General features: G+C 40.5%; 1 protein-coding gene across 1 annotated transcript; it reads left to right on the top strand.

Moving 5' to 3' along the window:
- The first annotated feature begins 297 nt into the window (after nucleotides 1-297).
- On the top strand, nucleotides 298-19,417 carry ubald2 (UBA-like domain containing 2). Its single transcript, XM_033643992.2, has 3 exons — nucleotides 298-589; nucleotides 9,533-9,589; nucleotides 14,763-19,417. The coding sequence occupies exons 1-3, from the start codon at nucleotides 470-472 to the stop codon at nucleotides 15,117-15,119; spliced, it is 534 nt and encodes a 177-aa protein (XP_033499883.1). The 5' UTR covers nucleotides 298-469; the 3' UTR covers nucleotides 15,120-19,417.
- Nucleotides 19,418-20,617: the final 1,200 nt, after the last annotated feature.

A 20,617-nucleotide genomic window follows, 5' to 3' on the forward strand; every position in this document is an offset into this window, starting at 1 on the left:
CCTGCCAAACGAAACAGCCAATCATAGGTATGGATTTACGCCAACTATTCAAGCAATCATGACGTCAGTGAAACGCACATGGATTAAATTGAATGGACAAACCGACAAGTCAACCACAGAGGGCGGGGAGTTCAGTATTGACTATAACTCAGTTCGACTCCACTCCTCGGCGGTGTGTCAGATACCTAAACCAAGCGCACCGGTAAGTTTAAATGCTTTTGCCAATCAGCGCTCCTCTGGCTCCTGAGCGGTCCAATCAGGAGCGTCCTCCTCTTTGTTGTTGGTGGTGACATGAAAAAAATATTGTTGTTGCTGCTGGAAGCTGCGGAGACTCGGCGGTGGGAGACAGACAGGCAGGCAGGGAGGACCGGGGTCTGAAGGGTTCACAGGAGTCGATCCGAGTGAAGGTTTAACTAGTTTTGTTTTGTTTTGGACTTTAAAGCAACTGCGTGTTGCGGGGAAAGCTGTCATGTCGGTGAATATGGACGAACTCAGACATCAAGTCATGATCAACCAGTTTGTTTTGACGGCTGGATGCGCCGCCGATCAGGCGAAGCAGCTCCTACAAGCGGCCCACTGGCAGTTTGAGGTGAGACTGGACGCTTTTTAGTCGTCTCTGTAATGTGTGGCCGTTTATTTAATCTTCAGTCCATCTATGAGCTCTTGAAACGTTTGAATTAACCCCTCGTGTTGTTTATTTAAAGTAGTTTGTGTCCTTCTTCACGACCATGCGCTCCTGTAGCTAACACCAGCTAAGCTAGCAGCACTGAGGACGTGGTAGCCTCCTCGCCGTTTTTTGTTTACATTCTCGACTGGAATTCACCGTGTCATTGCCAAGCTAATTGTTGTTAGCCTAGCTCCTAGCAGCCCTCATAAAACATTATAGTCGCTCGAGCTAGGCTATTGTTTTATGGTTTAATGGCTGTCACTGGAAATAAAAAGGGTTATGTAAACGTGGAGTGCCAAAATCACTGATGCCATCTTGTCAGACAACAAGGCCTTTTGCATAGCATGTTCTCTTCCATTACTTAGTGAGTAGAAACTACAGGTTTGGCTTGTTTGTTCAGATCAAATCTCATAGAATGATAAACTGCCAAACCCTCCCTGCCAAACAGATTAAGTACAATCTTTCTATCACATTTTGCCTTTTCATGTTATTTAACTAATCAGGGGAAAAATATTTCTATAGTTTAACAGACTGTTTGCTGAAGTGGATTATTTTAGTTTCAGGGGTAGAATGTGCATTTATTCAAGTACTAATCTGAAGTACATATTCGAGGTACTATTATTATTTCAACCTAATACTTTTACTCCACTGCATCTCAGAGATAAATATTGTACTTTTAGTCCACTACATTTGTCTGACAGCTTCAGTTACTTTTCATATTACAGTTTTCATCCCCTCCCTTCCCCTTTCAGTGAAAACCATGTATCTCCAGTTGTATTCATGATGAATATTTGTGATAAACTGAAGGAGGAAGTGTTTCTTTATGTGCTTAATGTGCACAATGAATACTTTTACTTTCATACTTTAAGTACACTTTGCTAATACTACTTAAATACCTTTATTTAAATAAGATTTTGAATGCAGGACTTTTAATTGTAGTGGAGTATTTCCATAGTGTAGCATTAGTACTTTTACTTCAGTCAAGGATCTGAATACTTCCTCCACAAGAGCGGATAGAGAGGTTAGACTTACTGTACTTAGAGTGGTCTGACATTGATCCTAGTCTTGTTCAGTTATAAATAGACTGATTAAGATGCATTATCCTTCCAGCTGTTCTCATATACAGGACTTTCTGTGCTGTGAGCACTTATTAAAAGTTGAAATGAGTAGTTAATAAAGGTATTCTCTGCTTCCAGCTCCTCATATGTTAGTATTTGCTGCTTTTATAAACTGACCCTATTTGGGTTTAGCACTGTTGATCAGACAAAATAAGATATTTGAACCCCTCTTGGAAACTATGATGTAACTTATGTCATTTTTTATTTTAAACATTTTATGGACCAAGTAATTAACCAATACAGTAATTGTTAAACTACAAAAAGGAACGTAAATAAACATTAGTTGGAGCCCTGCAGCTAGTCTCGACATGGTTGTTCATGTCAGCTGACCAGGGTTAGAGTGCAAACATCACAGTGTCTGTGCAAGCCTGATGGCTGCTAGTGTGTAATATATATCAGGCCGGTTGAACAGCTGACAGACACCTGAGGGATGTCTAACTTTTGAGCCACCAGATGGTCCTACTCAGACCACACCTCCATCTGTTGGGGCTGAGCGGTCAGTGTTGGGCTGCAGTCGAGCCAGGTGGTGGAGGAGGAGGAGGAGAAGGCTCCTCTCAGGTGTTTGTTGTGATTGACTTAACTTGCTCAGGAGCTCAGATGTGTCAGACGCACTCAGGGCTGCAGTGAGTCAGGGAGTTGGTTTATTTTGGTTTAAATAAAGACCTTTTGGCTGCAGAGCTGAAACAAGTCGATAATTCACAATTGATAATTCACGTCAACAGAAAATTAATCTACAGCTATTTTGATAACTGATTAACTGTTTCAGTCATGGCAACAGACATACTGAACATTTGACTGTTAATAAACTGAAACAGGAGTGTAAGCTGAGAACGTGTTTTGTAACTTACTACTAGTCAGTATTTAGAGACCATTGTTCTGTCACTGCAGTGAGTGAATAATTTTTATGTTACCAGGACAGCATAACACTGCAGATCCCTGGAAGACAACACAAAGGAAAAAACATCTGAGTGATGAAAGCACGGGCCAGAGAAATGTTTAGTTTAATACAAGGACATCCCCCTGCATGAGCGTCTAATCTGACCTTTGACGTCGTCCATATCAGAAGTGAGGCTCTAAGAATAATGTTTGTCATATGCTGTTCAGATTTATGATTTGTGATAGAGGGGTAGGGTTATTGTCGTTTGTTTAGCCATACGACTAATATGGAGTTGATTTTGAATTTTGTGAATTCTTTATGGCAGGAATAACCTCATTGTTCTCAACTGTTTCAATAATTGCTTAATCATTTTATCCTTTTTTTTTTAACAAAAGGAAAAAACGTCCAGTGGCTTTTTTTTATAAAATGATAACAACAAAAAGAAACAATACTTACAGAAAGTACAAAAGCATCACTAACCCATGGAAATAAATGTCATTTGGTGTTTTTGTCTTGATAACTGACTTAAATCATCAGTAATCTGTTATTTGGCTGATAGTTTCAGCTCTGATATGCATGTGTGTGAGACTGGAGAATACAAGGTGCTGTTTGTGTTTGGCTCCTCTCTGTCAGTGTGAGAACGTAGTAAACAGACTATTGTTTCTGTCGGTGTGACAGCAGTGGCCTGATTATTCTCAGTGTTCTGGTTCTGGCTGTGAGCCGAGGCTGAATGCATCTTCTGTCCTCAGCCAGAGCTGCAACAGCATTAATGCAGCATGCATATTATAAACTTAACATATATAGATATTCTGGTCGGAAAATGATGCAACTCCTTAGATGTTTCTGCAGGTTAATATTGTTTGAGTTGGACTTTTATTCCTACAAAGCGATGGCAAGACAAAATTTGTGTTTTATGAAGAGACTGTATTGTAACTAAATGCTGTGAAAACTGTGACTGAAATGGCTGATATTGTGACATTGAATGCAGTATTATGTCTCTTTTTTTATGCCCGCACATGATAAAAAACACCAATAAGTACATGTAGGTTCTGTCAGTCCCAGCCCCATACATTTACTACCTTTTAACCTGTGTTCTGTATGATGTCCAACACTTTTCGAGAGTATCTAGCATGAGTATTATGACAGGGCAGATATAACATGGAGAGGAATTTGATCTGATCATTGAAAAGCGGGTGTGTCAAACAGAGAATTATGGCACAGTCACACATGAGCTGTTGTGATATTTGTTCTGAATGTAGGCAGTGCCAGATGTGACACATATGGAAAGCTAGCTCGCTAGCTTATGTTGGCAGCTATTGCCAATAAATACCACAAAATATGATGTTACTGGTGCATTTTCCATTTTTTGCGTTCCATGCCTGTCAAAAATAGATGTCTCCTTCATACATACTCCTTTGCTAATGGTTGAGGCTGTGACTTGGCCAGTCAAAGTTCACCCAAGTTGGAACTCCACGAGATGCGAAGATCCAAATTTGTTTTGCAACCAGAAGCAATTTTTTTATTCGCCCCTCTGCTCACATTGAACAGATGTGAACAGGGGCCGAATATTTCCCAATGTTACATTTGCTCATCTGGAACAGTACCCCTACAGGGCTCTTTAGCAGAAAATTTTTGTGATGGTTTGTTATTGTTCAAAAGCACACGGTAAATATGCTTTGTTCTTTTAACATTGAATTGTGTTGTTAATGTGCTAAATGACTAACTAGTGTCATGGCGGGCTTCCGGTTTCCCTTTTGAGGTTTACAAACTACTGCCCTCTACTTGAATGGTGAGTTATGTCCTCTCACACAGGCGCAGAACATACGTGCTGGTTGGCCGTCAGCTGTAGCCTTTGCAGTTTGTTCATTTGCAAATTTTTGTGCACAAAACAGGCAACAGGCAGCTTTCGTCGCTGCCAGTTCTTTGATGTTGGCTTAGTGTGTCTGGGCCTTAACCAGTCTCACTCCTCATGCCTAAATCTAACCAACCCAGCTAATGAAGGCAATGAGTAATAGCCAATCAGAGGGAGAGTAGAGGGGGTCATACCTTTACTGTCTTAGGAAAATTAAATTCACAGACGACATAGTAGTATCCATCAGTCAAGGAAGCTAGCAAGCCAACTTAATCTTAGCTATGTGCAGCTTAAAGTTGCAGATTGATTGATGGGTAGATGTCATTGGTTGGTACTAGCTTACATAAGCACACGTTATATTTTGTTTTACAGGAAGAAAACATCATTTTTGATGATTCTGATATAACAATATGAAGAAATTTATTTATTTTTGGCAGATATTATTGGATAGGTACACAGTATGACCAGAGATGAGATCTGAAAGAGTAAAACAGGCATTTTTCATTTCATCTTGACTTTATGCAACAACACACTGAATTAAAAGTTACATTTTTTACTCTGAAAATATCCACCTTCATCACATTAACATCTTCTTCACTTAAATGTTTTCTGTTTTGTTTTTTTTGTTTTTTTATCACTACTGAAGAAATAAAGTCTCCAGTGCAGGAGCTTATAAGGAAACTCTGGTAAAACCCTGTTAGTCCGTTGCAGGTCAGTTCCATTGAGCTCTTCCATGTGAAGTTCCCTCCACAATGTTTGTGTTTACAGCAGCAGGAAATGTGAATGGACAGTGTGACATCGGTGACCAAACTGGGTCCTGAGAAATAAACTGAGAGGAGACAAAGAGCAGCATGGACTCAGTGGCTCTTAACACAAAAGCAGCAAAGCACTTTCACGCTTTGAGATGTGTGTCACGTTGTACGGCAGACATTCCTGCGCTGCTGCTGCTGTTGTCAAACAACCAGACTGTGGGAGGAGGGGAGGAGGACTGGGGTTAGTCTGTGGGGGGAAACCACTGCATTCACTGAAGTGTTGGCGACAAAGAGGCCTCCAGTGAAGGGAAATGGAGGCTACGCTGAGCAGTAAAACAAGCTCACACTCCTGTCTGATACTTTGGCCCCTGTAAAGAAACACAGTGCAGCCTTATATTTGATTGAATTTTACTTTAAGAAAGCTAACACTTCCTGCTGTTAAGCTGCAGGACAAAAGAGTTTTAGACATGTTTTCCCAGGTTGTGATTGTATTTTCCATCTGCATTAAGATTTGGAGGTGGAATTGTTCTTAACACCTTTTTAAAAAGTGAAACAACTTGTGAGGGAACAGCATCTATTAATAACTCCTTTTGTAGAAACCCCTACATTTTGTAATAAAGTTAATTTAGTTGTAGAGTTGTTACTTCACTTCGTACACTGATTAGCCTCCAAAGAATGACATCACCCTCAGTATTTCCCATCATCCATATGAATCAGGCTGCAGTCACACTCAGAGGAATGTCTTCTGTGTTATCAGCCGATTGTTTCTGTTTCTCAGAGGTCATGAAGTGTGTGTTTGTTCTTTGTTCACAACAAAGAGGAACAATACAAGAAGCCAACTCATTTCCTTGTTTGCGCAGGGAGGCAGCCATGAAAGCTGCTGTTTACATTTTATAGTGTTTGTGTTTTCCACCCGCTTGGCTCTCATACTCCGGCAGGACTCTTGTTGTTGTAGGGCTGCAACTTATCATTATGTTCACTAATAATGAATTATTTTCTCTGTCAAGGAATTAATCATTTGGTGATAAAATGTAAGAAAGTAGTGGAAAATGTCTGTCTTTTCAGAATCCAGACTTTTTCAAATGTCCCAACCCTCAGGAAGTTCAACTTCCTGTATGATAAACCAAGGCCAAGCAGAAAATTCACACATTTCAGAAACTGAAATTAGTGAACGTGACAAAAGTGGTAGCTAACTGTGATTGGTCAACTAATCATTTGAGCTTTAATTGAGTTTACCGTCACAGGAGAGTAAGAAAACCAGCAAGAATTCATATTTGAGAAGTTCATTGTTTTTTTGTGTGGCATTTTTGCATACAAAAGTTTCTAAAACAATTAACCATAATAAAAATTACTGGCAATTAATTTCATGTCAGTCATTTAATCAAATATTTTTTTCAGCTCTATGTTGTTTTACCAGAGAAGGAAGTTCATACTATAACTATATCAACTATATCAAAACAATTTGTTTACAAATTCTCACACAACTCATGCAGTATAATCCAGGCGTCAGTCATCCAGTCATGTGCTCAGTACTTCCCAAACACAGCATGACTAATTGATTTACAAATGGTCATTTTGTTGGTGAAGTATTCCTTTAATAAGCCATAAATATTTTCAGTAAATATTTACACAAAATGAACTTCATACAGATTCTCAGATGTGACTTTTTAATGTGTTTTTTATGTCCTGCATTGGATGATTAAAAACAACAACAATCTGAATCATCAATCGGACCCATAAAGAGAGTGGGCCCTCCACCGATGTGTTGGGTGAAGTGTGGGCCCTTATGAGTGATTGCCAACCTGGAAATATGTGTTTAAAGAAGAATGCTCATTAAATTGAAGTGTGCCAAACAATGCCATTTGCTATATACAGTACAGGCCAAAAGTTTGGACACACCTTCTCATTCAATGCGTTTTCTTTATTTTCATGACTATTTACATTGTAGATTCTCACTGAAGGCATCAAAACTATGAATGAACACATGTGGAGTTATGTACTTAACAAAAAAAGGTGAAATAACTGAAAACATGTTTTATATTCTAGTTTCTTCAAAATAGCCACCCTTTGCTCTGATTACTGCTTTGCACACTCTTGGCATTCTCTCCATGAGCTTCAAGAGGTAGTCACCTGAAATGGTTTCCACTTCACAGGTGTGCCTTATCAGGGTTAATTAGTGGAATTTCTTGCTTTATCAATGGGGTTGGACCATCAGTTGTGTTGTGCAGAAGTCAGGTTAATACACAGCCGACAGCCCTATTGGACAACTGTTAAAATTCATATTATGGCAAGAACCAATCAGCTAACTAAAGAAAAACGAGTGGCCATCATTACTTTAAGAAATGAAGGTCAGTCAGTCCGGAAAATTGCAAAAACTTTAAATGTGTCCCCAAGTGGAGTCGCAAAAACCATCAAGCGCTACAAGGAAACTGGCACACATGAGGACCGACCCAGGAAAGGAAGACCAAGAGTCACCTCTGCTTCTGAGGATAAGTTCATCCGAGTCACCAGCCTCAGAAATGGCAAGTTAACAGCAGCTCAGATCAGAGACCAGATGAATGCCACACAGAGTTCTAGCAGCAGACCCATCTCTAGAACAAGTGTTAAGAGGAGACTGCGCGAATCAGGCCTTCATGGTCAAATAGCTGCTAGGAAACCACTGCTAAGGAGAGGCAACAAGCAGAAGAGATTTGTTTGGGCCAAGAAACACAAGGAATGGACATTAGACCAGTGGAAATCTGTGCTTTGGTCTGATGAGTCCAAATTTGAGATCTTCGGTTCCAACCGCCGTGTCTTTGTGAGACGCAGAAAAGGTGAACGGATGGATTCCACATGCCTGGTTCCCACTGTGAAGCATGGAGGAGGAGGTGTGATGGTGTGGGGGTGTTTTGCTGGTGACACTGTTGGGGATTTATTCAAAATTGAAGGCACACTGAACCAGCATGGCTACCACAGCATCCTGCAGCGACATGCCATCCCATCCAGTTTGCATTTAGTTGGACGATCATTTATTTTTCAACAGGACAATGACCCCAAACACACCTCCAGGCTGTGTAAGGGCTATTTGACCAAGAAGGAGAGTGATGGAGTGCTGCGGCAGATGACCTGGCCTCCACAGTCACCGGACCTGAACCCAATCCAGATGGTTTGGGGTGAGCTGGACCGCAGAGTGAAGGCAAAGGGGCCAACAAGTGCTAAACACCTCTGGGAACTCCTTCAAGACTGTTGGAAAACCATTTCAGGTGACTACCTCTTGAAGCTCATGGAGAGAATGCCAAGAGTGTGCAAAGCAGTAATCAGAGCAAAGGGTGGCTATTTTGAAGAAACTAGAATATAAAACATGTTTTCAGTTATTTCACCTTTTTTTGTTAAGTACATAACTCCACATGTGTTCATTCATAGTTTTGATGCCTTCAGTGAGAATCTACAATTTAAATAGTCATGAAAATAAAGAAAACGCATTGAATGAGAAGGCGTGTCCAAACTTTTGGCCTGTACTGTATATATATACCCCTGAAAAAGGCAAACCCATCTTTGTCTTTTTTTTTTTTTGTTTAAATAGTCAGTAGAATCTATCACAAAATGATATGCTTATTCCAAATAAACTATGATAAATTCTCAAACTTGTTTAATTAAACTGAGAGACAATTGTTAAATTGAATTAAACTACTTTACACTACTGGAGACAACTGAGTGACGAGTGGCCAGAAAAAACACTTAAAACAATTTGAATGTCAACTTGAGCTTTAAGAAGATCTTATAAAGCAATCAATTAATGGAAAATAAGTTGCAGCCATAGGTCTTTCGTTACAGCTCTGCTTTGTTGCACCTCAGAAATAACAAAATAAATGTTTAAACTTAACTGGTCAGAAACTTAAATGTAAAATTAGCAAATTCAGACGGTGTTCCAGTGTAATACAACCTCAGTGTTCCTGTGAAGTTTTACGCTCTGTATCAGTGAGTCCCTTAGCTTGAAGCTAATCTGAACAAGCCTTGCTGTGGTCGACAAACCCTGTTTTAGATCCCGGCATGGAGATAATAGTTTTAACCCTGAGCTCACGTGACCAGTTGTGTTAACTGACTGGAGGGCTGATGGTAGTGAAGAGGGGGGGATGGGTCACTTCTTCCTTTCGGTGACCGGATGGGGAAAGAACACAAATGTTTGCTCAATGTTGTTGGTGTTTCAATTTAATAAATAAAAATGCTCATAACACATCTCCTCTCTCTCTCTTTCCTTGCATCCTCCTCCTCTTTCTCTCCCCGCAGACGGCCTTAAGCTCCTTCTTCCAGGAGGCCAACATCCCCAGTCACCACCACCAGATGGTAAGTCCATTTGCTTCCCCCTGAAAAGAAAAAAAGGCATGTGCGGCTAAACAGAGGCCGAATCCCTTGCACTGGACGGTGGGATGGGTGAACCCACTGACCTGCTGGTTGCAGACACACAGCTGAGTTTAACACACCAGCAGGACTCCCAGCAGTCAGAGCAAGTCCAGGGCTGAACAGGGATCAGTGTTTCTTTAAGATTTCACAACACTGTTCCTACAAACAACACATAAAGAACATATTTACCAGAGCAGGTTATAAAGTACTAAACTTGCCTGCTCTACATTTGCTCTTAAGCTGCTGAGCTGATGTTGTGAGCTGTTTTTGTTGAACGCTCTGAATCCCCAGGCCCTCTGAACTACCCACCAATGCAGCACAAGTGAACACGTTATACTATTTAAAAAGTGAAGGGAGCTTTGAACTGTGACAAACAATGGTTCCTCTTAATGTTTCTATCTGTTAGGTTAAAATTCATATCTTAATTTATGGTTGTTTAGCTTTTGGGCAGGAAACTCATTTGGACTGAAACACATGACAGGGTGTGTCACACTCTGATCACAGTTACATCAAAAGTGTCTTTATGCTGTAAGGAAGGGTGTGTGTGCAGCCATAATAGCTGTTTAATCTTTAATTGCAGCCCTGTAACGCAATAATTATTGGCTTACGAAGAGGATTCATTGGACAAAACTGAGTCTGAATGAATGAAATAATTATTCTGTGGCTGTGCAGATTTGCGTCATCATGTCCTTGGCCCGGTTCTGCTTATGCAACCCTGTTTCTTAACTGTGTGCATGTCTGAATCTTCTCTCTCGGGATTTGTCTGATTCCGATCATGCAGGAAGAGCATGCCGACATCTGCAGCCATGTTTTGTTTTCAGTCTGTTTTCCTTCCCTCCTCCTCCGGCTGCTCTCGTGTTGGTGTACGTGCTTGTCGGTTGCTCTGGGCGGAGCGAGCTGTAGCTTTAGAGGGTGAGGAAGGAGGAAGAGTGTGTGTGTGTGTGTGTGAGTGAGTGAGTGAGTGAGAGAGAGAGAGAGAGGTAGCGGCAGGAGTTTGTTATTATTTTGGGTGCAGTGCGGTGACATCATCTCGCCTAGGGCTCCTGTGTTTGTTTGTGTTTGTGTGTGTGTGTGTGTGTGTGTGTGTGTGTGGAGTAGTACAGGGCTGTACAGCTGCAGAGGTCTGAGAGAAAGAGTGAAGCAACTCAGGTTGAGCATCAACTGTAAGACCTCCCCCTCTCTCATCTTCCTCCTCCTACGCTCAGACTGTCCCAACATGGCTCCACGATGCCCTCAGGGCCGTGAGCATGGAGGAGAAAGAAGTCAGTGTTGCAGCAATAATGAGCCTTTAATGAAAGATGGACTCTTTTTGCTGACGAAGAAAAGTTTGTCATCAACTCTTTCTTAGACACTGAAGAAAAGAACAATATAAAGACAGAGACTATCAGCTAACTATTGATGAACTGTTTCATGAAGATGACTCAGAGCTAATGAGATCAGACTTAGTCAAACTGCTATTTTTATGACTTTGTCACACAGATCTGAGACACCAAACACACATTGATCTACAATAAAAACAGACGTGAAGACAAAACTGATGTTGCAAATATTTAACAGATGATAAAAAGAATTAAATATTAAAATCAAAGAAAAAAACGGCTTCTGCGGCTTGTTTTAAGTTCAGGCTCTGATGACATTGAAGGTCATCAGTCCGATAAAAAAACTGGTTCTGTGACATGTTGTTAAAGCATGAGGGTCATGTGTCTCTGTGTGTGTGTGTGTGTGTGTGTGTGTGGTGGTGTGGTGTGACAGATTGTCATGAGAGGTGTTATTGTTTGTAACTTACACGTAGATGCAGCCTGAACACCGGCGCTCCCAGAGGAGCCGAGCAGGAACGCTTCTGTTTACGTTTCATCCTCAAAGCGATGAGTCACATGTTAATGTGTGAATATACCAGACAGTTTGTTACTGTTTATTAATAATAACGTCAGATCTAGATAATGTCATTAACATTTAATGTGGCCCAGTTTGACTGATGACATTTTAGTGATAGAATTAATCAATAGTACATTGGCTCTCTGTGGAAACATAAACGTAGGCTACTATAGGGCTGCAAATAATTGAAATATTATCGAAAATGCAGTATGGCCAAGTGCAATATCCAGATCCGAGCTGCAGTTTTTTAATGAAAGTAAAATGTGTCAGAACATATCATCACAAATAAAGCATTGTGGTGCTATAGAGAGGCCCTGGCCTACAAATCATATTTTAGACATGAGGAAACCTCAGCAAAAATCTGCTTTGTTTATTTGAAACATTTGCTTTTGTGCACAATCATTTAGGAATAGTGTCTGGCTGAAGGGTTTTAAGGGGTCATTTCTGCTGTCATACTTATTCTCAGTTGCCAGTTCATTGGATACACCTAGCTAGAAATCCAATAAAATCTACTTCGATAGTTTAATAGAACAAAACAAAATATACTTCTCCCACACAAAGATGAGTGTTATTTAATAATTCCTTTTTTCTTGTGAAATACTGGATATGTTTGCCCTTTTGAAATGCCTCCCAGTGTTTCAAAAGCTTTTCCACCTTGACAGAAATTTAAAGAAAAATCTTTAATATAGAGAGGATGACATGTGGGTCTACTGCAAAAGTTAATGTGTTCTAGTAATTTCAAAATCCCACTCCAGTTCCCCTGAACACTGGTCAAAACGCCAGTGTTTTTCTAAAGATAAAAGTGTTTGGTTATTTGGGCAAACCAGCAATATAAGATAAACTTAATTGATGTCATGCAGGAAATTGAAGCATTGAGCAAGAACATGTGTATAGCAGTTAACTTTATAACTACAGCTTTAAAGTGAGGAGTCAGGGAAGATCCAATAAAACTTGAATACAAAAATTGCCCTTTGTGTAATGGACCCTGGTGTCTTGTGTTAGTGGCATGAAATTCAGTTATTACATTTCCAGCAGCAAAACAAAGTGTCTCACACAGTCGCACAGGAGGCTGAGTAGTGTTGTTGAATTATAGTTGTTTTGGTCAGAAACATCCTAATGAACATGCATGTGTATGTTTGCTCTAAATATAGCATCCTCCCTCCTGCTGCACAGCTGAGAGGATCCCTCCTCTATTTCTGTATGCTACCTGATCTGTGTGTGTGTGTGTGTGTGTGTGTGTTAATTACACTTTAATTGATGTTCTCACTGAGGACATTTGGCATTTAGCAGCGTGTTGCACACAGATCAGAACTATCCACAGTATAGTAGATCTGTGAGTTTACAGTCTACAGTTGAAAACATAAACACAGTTCTTGTTTTAAAGGCTGATTACAACATGTTTAGTCTTAACGTACTAAAGAAATCAATAAATAAACTAAGGGTTTGTTTATGGTTATAGGACATGTTTTAACCATGGACTGTGAAAATAATGGATTTAGCTACTGACGTCACCAGTCGGTTTGTGGACTCCCATTTTAAAGCCTCGAGTGTGGCCTTATGGACGTTGCCATCTTTTTTAGAGTCAGAAGTGACCATATTTGGGTGAGAGGCTGGTGCTATGGAGGAGCGAGGGGTTGATCTGACTGAGAAGCCGAGGACACTATCAGTGTGTCACTTAAAGCGGCCTGCCCTGTATGTGTAACTTTATGCCTTAAAGGGATAGTGCACCCAAAAATGAAACTTCAGCCATTATCTACTCACCCATATGCCGACGGAGGCTCAGGTGAAGTTTTAGAGTCCTCACATCCCTTAGATCGATGGGTGGAGCGGCCAGCACACCTAATGGTAGACGACGCCCCAGACTAACGTCCAAGAACACAAAATTGAATCCACAGAGTACCTCCATACTGCTCATCCATAGTGATCCAAGTGTGCTGCAGCCGTGACATAAAAAGTTGTTTCGAAAAACGTCATATGAACTCTGTTTTTAGCCTCACTGTAGCCTGTTTCTCTGACTGTTTCTCTGTGCTCTGCGTTCACATGTGCACGCCTGCACGAGACCAATGAAAGCATGAGCTTTGCTCACCCGTGTTTACATCACGTGACACGTGCACTGCAGGGAGAGACAACGTAACCACAGAGCTAAAAGATAATTTGCACTACGGTCTTTTAGCAAAGGACAGCCCAACATGTCTGAAGACTTTGAAATTGAGGAGGAACAGCATTTCTTCGTTGAGCCGTATTTGTTTGAGCCCGAGTATACGCACGGAACTCAGGCTACTGGACGAAGCAGCTGCCGCAGCTCATGAGCCTAACCCTCAGCCAGCCGCAGAATACCGGAGTCGAGCACTGGAAACCTGGTGGTGTAGTTGTTTCAAATGCAAAGCAATGCCAACGGATGAGGAAAGTCTTTGCTGCTCAGACTGGGAATTGGCGATGCCTGCACTTGAGAATCTGGACATCAGTACTGACGAGACTGCTGCTCTTCAGAGACCGTGCATCACCAATCAACCTGAGTGCGCGCACACGTGAGCGCGGAGCACAGAGAAGCAGTCAGAGCTACAGGCTACAGTGAGGCTAAAAACAGAGTTCATATGACATTTTTCGAAACAACTTTTTATGTCGGGCTGCAGCACACTTGGATCACTACGGATGAGCAGTATGGAGATACTTTGTGGATTCAATTTTGTGTTCTTGGACGTTAGTCTGGGGCGCCGTCTACCATTAGGTATGCTAGCCGCTCCACCCGCCGATCTCCGCAAGGGATGTGAGGACTCTAAAACTTTACCAGGGCCTCCATCGGCATGAGGGTGAGTAGATAATGGCTGAATTTTCATTTTTGGGTGCACTATCCCTTTAATGAAACATAAATGGATGTGTTATGTTATATTGATTTGACAAGCGCTGGTTCAATGGATGAATTCAGTTACAACAGTGATGTGTTTTGCTCACAAATTCAACATTGAAGCGTTTTAATATTTGCTATCACTCTGACTCGCACTTTTAAATGGCTTCTTCTCCATGGCAGTTGCCGAGGCTTATGGGTATTGTAGTATTTAGAGTCATCCACCAAACTGACAGATGAAACCTAATTTCTCAGAACTAAAAAACATTAACCTTGTAACCTTGATGGTTACACTATGATTAGAATCACATTCCTATGTCCAGTACCATCGAGGTGATTATTTAAGCTTAAAACTGCTTCCTGTTAACTTTCTTCATCTTGTTTTTGGTCCCACAGATGTGCACTCCCAGAAACACTCCTGCCACGCCGCCGAACTTCCCAGATGCCATCACAATGTTCTCCAAGCTGCGGGCGTCTGAGTGTAGCTCCAGCGTTGGCAGCGGCCCCTCCCAGGCGTCCATGGCATGCTCCCCCCCAGCCCCCTCCTCCACATCGGGCTTCAGTTCCTTTTGGGCCTCCTCACCACCCAGCCACCAGCCGGCCTGGCTGCCCCCGTCATCACCCACGGGCCACCACATGCACCACCACTACCACCACCACCACATGCAACAGACTCCCATGTGGCCCCCCGTCTCTCAGCCCAGCGGCTCCCAGCAGCCCCCCGTTGTATCAGCGCTCCATGGCCAGAGATGAGACAGGAACGAGGCAGGGAGCGAGGCTGGTTCAAGTGTAGCCAAATGAATCTGTTTTGGGAGGGTGGGGGATGTCGGGGTTGGGGATGGGAGGGTTTCACGTGTGGAATGAGAGGAAAAGGAAAAAGACAAAGATACTGTTTTCCTCTCTTGTTTTTCTAAACTGAAGATGAGCAGTCGGACTCAGCAGGAGACTCCTTCTCTCCGTCTTCATCACAAGTCATCCAAGCCGAGGAAGAACCTGGAGGGTCTCTGATGATAACACACTGAGTCTCTGCAGAAACTTTTTATCATCATCAATGCAAAACAAGCCCAGGACTCAGCAGAGCACTCTCTGAGGATAGGAGCCATGTGATCTGTTGAAGTGATTTTTTTTTTTTTTTTTTTTTTTTTTGTATAGAAACTCTTCTTCTTTCAGAGGGTTCAGAAATAATCTGACAGGAAGTCGGCAATAACCAGCAGATAAACAAAGAGTTTGTAGATGAATGGCCTCAGATGTGTGGAGCATGTGTACAGTGTGAACAGGTTTATAGATGTGTATTAATGCTGGAGCCATGAAGTCAAGTTTCATTTACAACCATAAAACTGCTCTCCACAGTGAAACTTAACACTGGCCGGATCACATGCCGTCGTACTAGAGAGACACAACAGTTGGTGCATATTGTGCATTTTTACCATTACACCTGAGTCACAGACCAGATTTACAACACAAATAAACCCAGAAAGGTTGTTTGAAAATATTAACCTCCTCAAACACCCTCAAATCCATCTGGATGAGAAAATACTTACTGCTGCTGCACATTAAGAAAGATTTTAAATTAGTTTCTCATCCTCTGTCGCTGTTTGCAAACTGTAATGTCTAATTCAGGATTTCTGTTTGGAAAAACGAGGTGAGTCTCTGGAGTTCACTCTTCAGCAGAGCTTGTATTTGAAGCAAAATTAAATGATTACTTTTTGAGCTTAAAAAAAACCACAGCTCTTATGAAAATGTACCAGTGCAGTCTGTGGTGTCTGTTACAGGCTGCTAAAAACAAATATTAAACGATGATATAAGGTAATTCATAAAAAATGACCGTGCCTGTCTAAACATATGGCGTGAACCACACTACATACTGTTGAGTGAGGTTATGTTCCACAGCTGAATTGATTATAAATACACACTTTCATGTTTCACGTGTTGTACAAAAAGAGCATCGACATACTTCTGACTACCTGGATAGAAAATACAGTCGCAAGTTTCGAAAATCTTTCTTATGTTTGCAGCAATCAGAATATTTTTTTCATCCAGATGGACACAAGTGTTTGAGGATTCTGTAAATCCCTTAAAATTTGCAGGAAGTGTTAATATAATGAGTAAAATGATAATACACAAGAGGCACGTGTCAAACACAAACACATGGTGAGGGAAGATGTATTGCAAGGTAGAAGTATGATCAGTAAGTTTGGTAGAACGGCAATAATTTGATAATTGAAAGAGCTGCCACGTTTTTATTTTTATTTTTTATTTTTAATCATTTTAGCCCAACGGTCAAAGAAAGAGACTTTAAAGACGCCATGTTGAATAAGCAGGAGAGTAGTTTTTAATTTTCCTGATTGCAGCAAGAAAACCTCAATATTGATTTTCTGTTGACTGATAATGAGGCAGTTTTGTAAATAAAACCCTCAGCCAAAATATTTCAGTCACGCTGATGATGATCTCACAAAAACGCACATTTTAATTTGACATAGTCAGGCGGTGAGCTGCCAGTACCTCTGCCATGTCTCTCTCTGTCTGTCTGTCTATCTGTGTGTGTGTGTGGGGGCGGGGGGTGGGGGGGGGGGGGGTGGGGGGGTTAGAGGCCAACTCAGTGATTTTCCACACAACCTTTCAGACGCTCAACCACTCCTACCTCTGTCTGTGTGAATGGGAGAGGCCCCACATGTGCTCTGAATGTATTCTCTGCTGCAAACACAGACAGGATCAGAGGGTTTAAACAAGTACAAACTGCTGCTGAAGAATTTACAGCAGAGCTCAGCGGACGGCTGAAATCTGTGTTCACACCTGAATACAGTCCGGAGTCCGAAATGATTGTTTGGATCTACAAAAACCTCGACCAGACTTTGTTTGTTCACAAAACCACCAGTAGATTAGTTTCAAGTTTTAAAAATGAAAACCAGAAAGTCACTGTCACTTCACGGGAAAGAGGAAGCAGTAGTTGTCGACTTCATGGAGCGACGGGATGCAGAAAGAAAAGAAAAACAAACAACAAACTGCTTTTATTCTTCACATCACCACACAGACAATCAGCTCAGTTTCTGTATGATTTTCCTCTTTTATTTGTTCACAGCGGCTCACTTTGAGTCTGTCTCTGGGAGGTCGGGCTTCACGATCAAAGCTGTTATTTTCCCATCATAACATAACTTAATTAATACTGTTCAAACCCAGCAACCTGATATGATTATATTTAATATCAGATACAGAAATGAATGAAATGATCTTTGATGTAAAGGAAAAATCCCTCCTGAAACACTAGAAAAACAGCTGCTGGTGATGTTTACACCTCTGGACTTGCTTTGTTCTATGAATCTTTCACATTCTTGTGTTGATATTTTGACTAAAGGGCACCACAGTCGTCGTACAGACATGTTTACTTCCCTTTCTCTGGGTCATTTACCCTCTTTGGAAGGAGATTTTGCAGGTTCAGTAATATGTATAACATTTTTTTGCCCATTCTGAATGCAACCGAGACAGTTTTACATTTTCACCTTGTCATCAGTTGCAGGCAGTCATAGTTTTTGCAGACTGTTAAGGGTTTTTTTTAGTCATATAATCCATCACGTTAAATATTAAACATTCCAGTAACACTAAGAGGTAAAGCAGTTAAAGTGCTGATTGATTTGAAAACTCTAGATTATTTTCAATATAGGGGTGTAAATCTCAAGTTTTAACATGATACAATTACCATTGTTTGCCTGGCACAAGCCCACTAGCACTATTTGAATGTTTAGGCAGGAAGTAGGCTTGGATGGAAATGATGACACAGATGAGACACAGGAATTTCAATATAAAGGTGTATCCTGAAGATGACGATATGTCTTGATGTTTAAATTTTGCATCGGTGATTATTGAATCAATATACTGATCTGGATCGTTGTATTTTTAAATCCCTATTTTATTATCAATTAATATGCCTTTTTCTTTATCATTAATTAATCTTTTGTTTTTGTAAAACATCAGAAAACAGTGAAAAATGAACCATTCAAATATATATAGTTTCCTTTGATGTAAAATCAGCAAATTATCACATTTTAAAGCTAAAACCATCAGATGTGTTACAACTCTTATGATCTTTTACTTCTAAAAATGACTAAACATCATTCATTTAAAACGTTTAAGTTTAAGGTTTTTTATACTTATACTCAGCAACAGTTTCATGCACAAAACATCATCTGCTTATTAAATGTGAGTCATTATATTTTAATAGAAAAACCAACAATATTAAAAGTTAAATTGAATCAGCATGAAAAACTTCTGAAGTACTTTTTGTTGAGATTAATGTAACTTAATAGAAATTAATGCAGACTTTATATTTTCTGTTATGGATTATACAACTCCAGAGATTCTTAAGAGTCTGCAAGTACATTTTTATGCCTTACCATAATGACATCTAGAACGGCAGAAATATTACATTAAATTGTCTCAAACACAGCAACATGGTGCGAAGAAATGTTGGACTGTGATTTTGTGTTGAACATGCCTTTGTGCTATAAATCAGGCAGGTTAAGACGTTTTTATTGAAGTGTTAAATGACCTGAGGGCGGATTTTTCCTTTAAATCAAACCAATTGTGGATGAGTTGAGGCGGATGTTGAATGTCTGAAATTTGCTGAACTCCTGACTGATGAGTTTTGGTGACGGGACGTGTTGTCTGCTGTTGTGTTTAATGAATGAACTGCAGGTTTTGGAGTTTTGTGGGAGGACAGGAGAGTCTTTGTACAAGCTTCCCGCAGGGTGCTTTACTCTGTTATTAGCTCTGTGATGGAGCTCCATGTAGAGGTGCATGGTAACTGGAGATTTGGAAACTGTAACCAGTAAGATACAACTTATGTGTCCCAACCACCTAGAAGATTTTACAAACTGGGTGTTTTTCTTTTAACCTCCTGTTCAACTTTTATTTTGCTCTCACCAAGTGGATGACGGTATTTTTTTTTTCTTCTAATCCATGGCTCTTTTATAGAGATTTCTCTTGAGTACTTTATGTTCATTTCCGCTGTTGAAATTTGTATTTATATGTTTAATAAAACAAGGTATGATCTGCTACTCTGCTTCATCTCTCACTGCTGACGGCGTGTCATCACACTTGTTTTGGTTTTTACTGTCAGAGCTGAAGGACGGTTGAGAAGGCAGAAAAAACGTGTGGTTCCCAAACTAAGTTACTTGTCTTTGCATAACCGAGACTGAATGTTGGAGGAAGGATGTGGTCGGGGCTGAGCTGCTGTTTCTCATCAGTCGATGTGTGATAGGCCCAAGTGCCCTAACATGACACAACTGCTCTAAAAAGGAAGTGTTGAGTTACGTTCAATGACAGAAGACAAAAAGGATTCATAAGCTCAGCATGACTGAAGACAGTTCAGACCCATTACAGCAGTAAAAGCACCAAGTGTTCAAATGATCAATATTTTAATCTCTACCATCAATCATCTGACGACCCCTCAGATTTATCTCATGACCCTTTGGAGGGGCCTGACCCCTAGCTTACTTTATATAAAGCACTGTAGTTCAAACTAGCTCCACCTCGAGTTGATACAACAGCAACATGCTGCTTTAACTCTGATACTTCAGCATAACCTCTCCAATGTCACATAAATCAGATATCAGTCACAGGAGGCATTTTACTGCACAATATGTACTTTTACAGGTGAAGCTCAGAATATGTCTGTACTTTTACACATGACACCTTAACTACATGGAGCTGAAAATACTTCTGTACTTTACTGCTAATACTTTTACTACATTTAGCTGAGAATACTTCTGTAAAGCAGTATTCTGAATGCAGGACTAGATTGTTTTTTCCCAAAGTTATTGGTGCATGTACTTCTACTACTGTCATAGGCACCTGAGATGTGACGAGGAGCTCCAACTACACCCTGATTTTATTGTACAAGGTCACAATGTCATTGAATGACAGATCTTTGCTTCTCGTCTAAATTGTCATCTTCCTATTAGAAAAAAAATCATTTATTTTATAAGCTAATTAAGTTATTTATATGAAAATAAAAAATTACAAGTAACTAAAGCTGTCAGATATATAGTATGCAGTGCAGTAAAAATGACAATATTTGCCACTGAGGTACAATGGAGTAGAGGTAGAAAGTTCCATGAAAAGAAAAGACTCATGTAAAGTGCAAGTACATCAAAACTGTACTCAGGCCAACTTAAATGAACTTTCTGTTTTAAACTGAAATACTTCAGAATGAGGGAGTCTGCTAACACATCAACCACAGACTTAAAAAGTCACTT

The sequence above is a fragment of the Epinephelus lanceolatus genome, chromosome 18 (genome assembly GCF_041903045.1).
Source record: "Epinephelus lanceolatus isolate andai-2023 chromosome 18, ASM4190304v1, whole genome shotgun sequence".
NCBI classification, from domain to species: Eukaryota; Metazoa; Chordata; class Actinopteri; order Perciformes; family Serranidae; genus Epinephelus; species Epinephelus lanceolatus.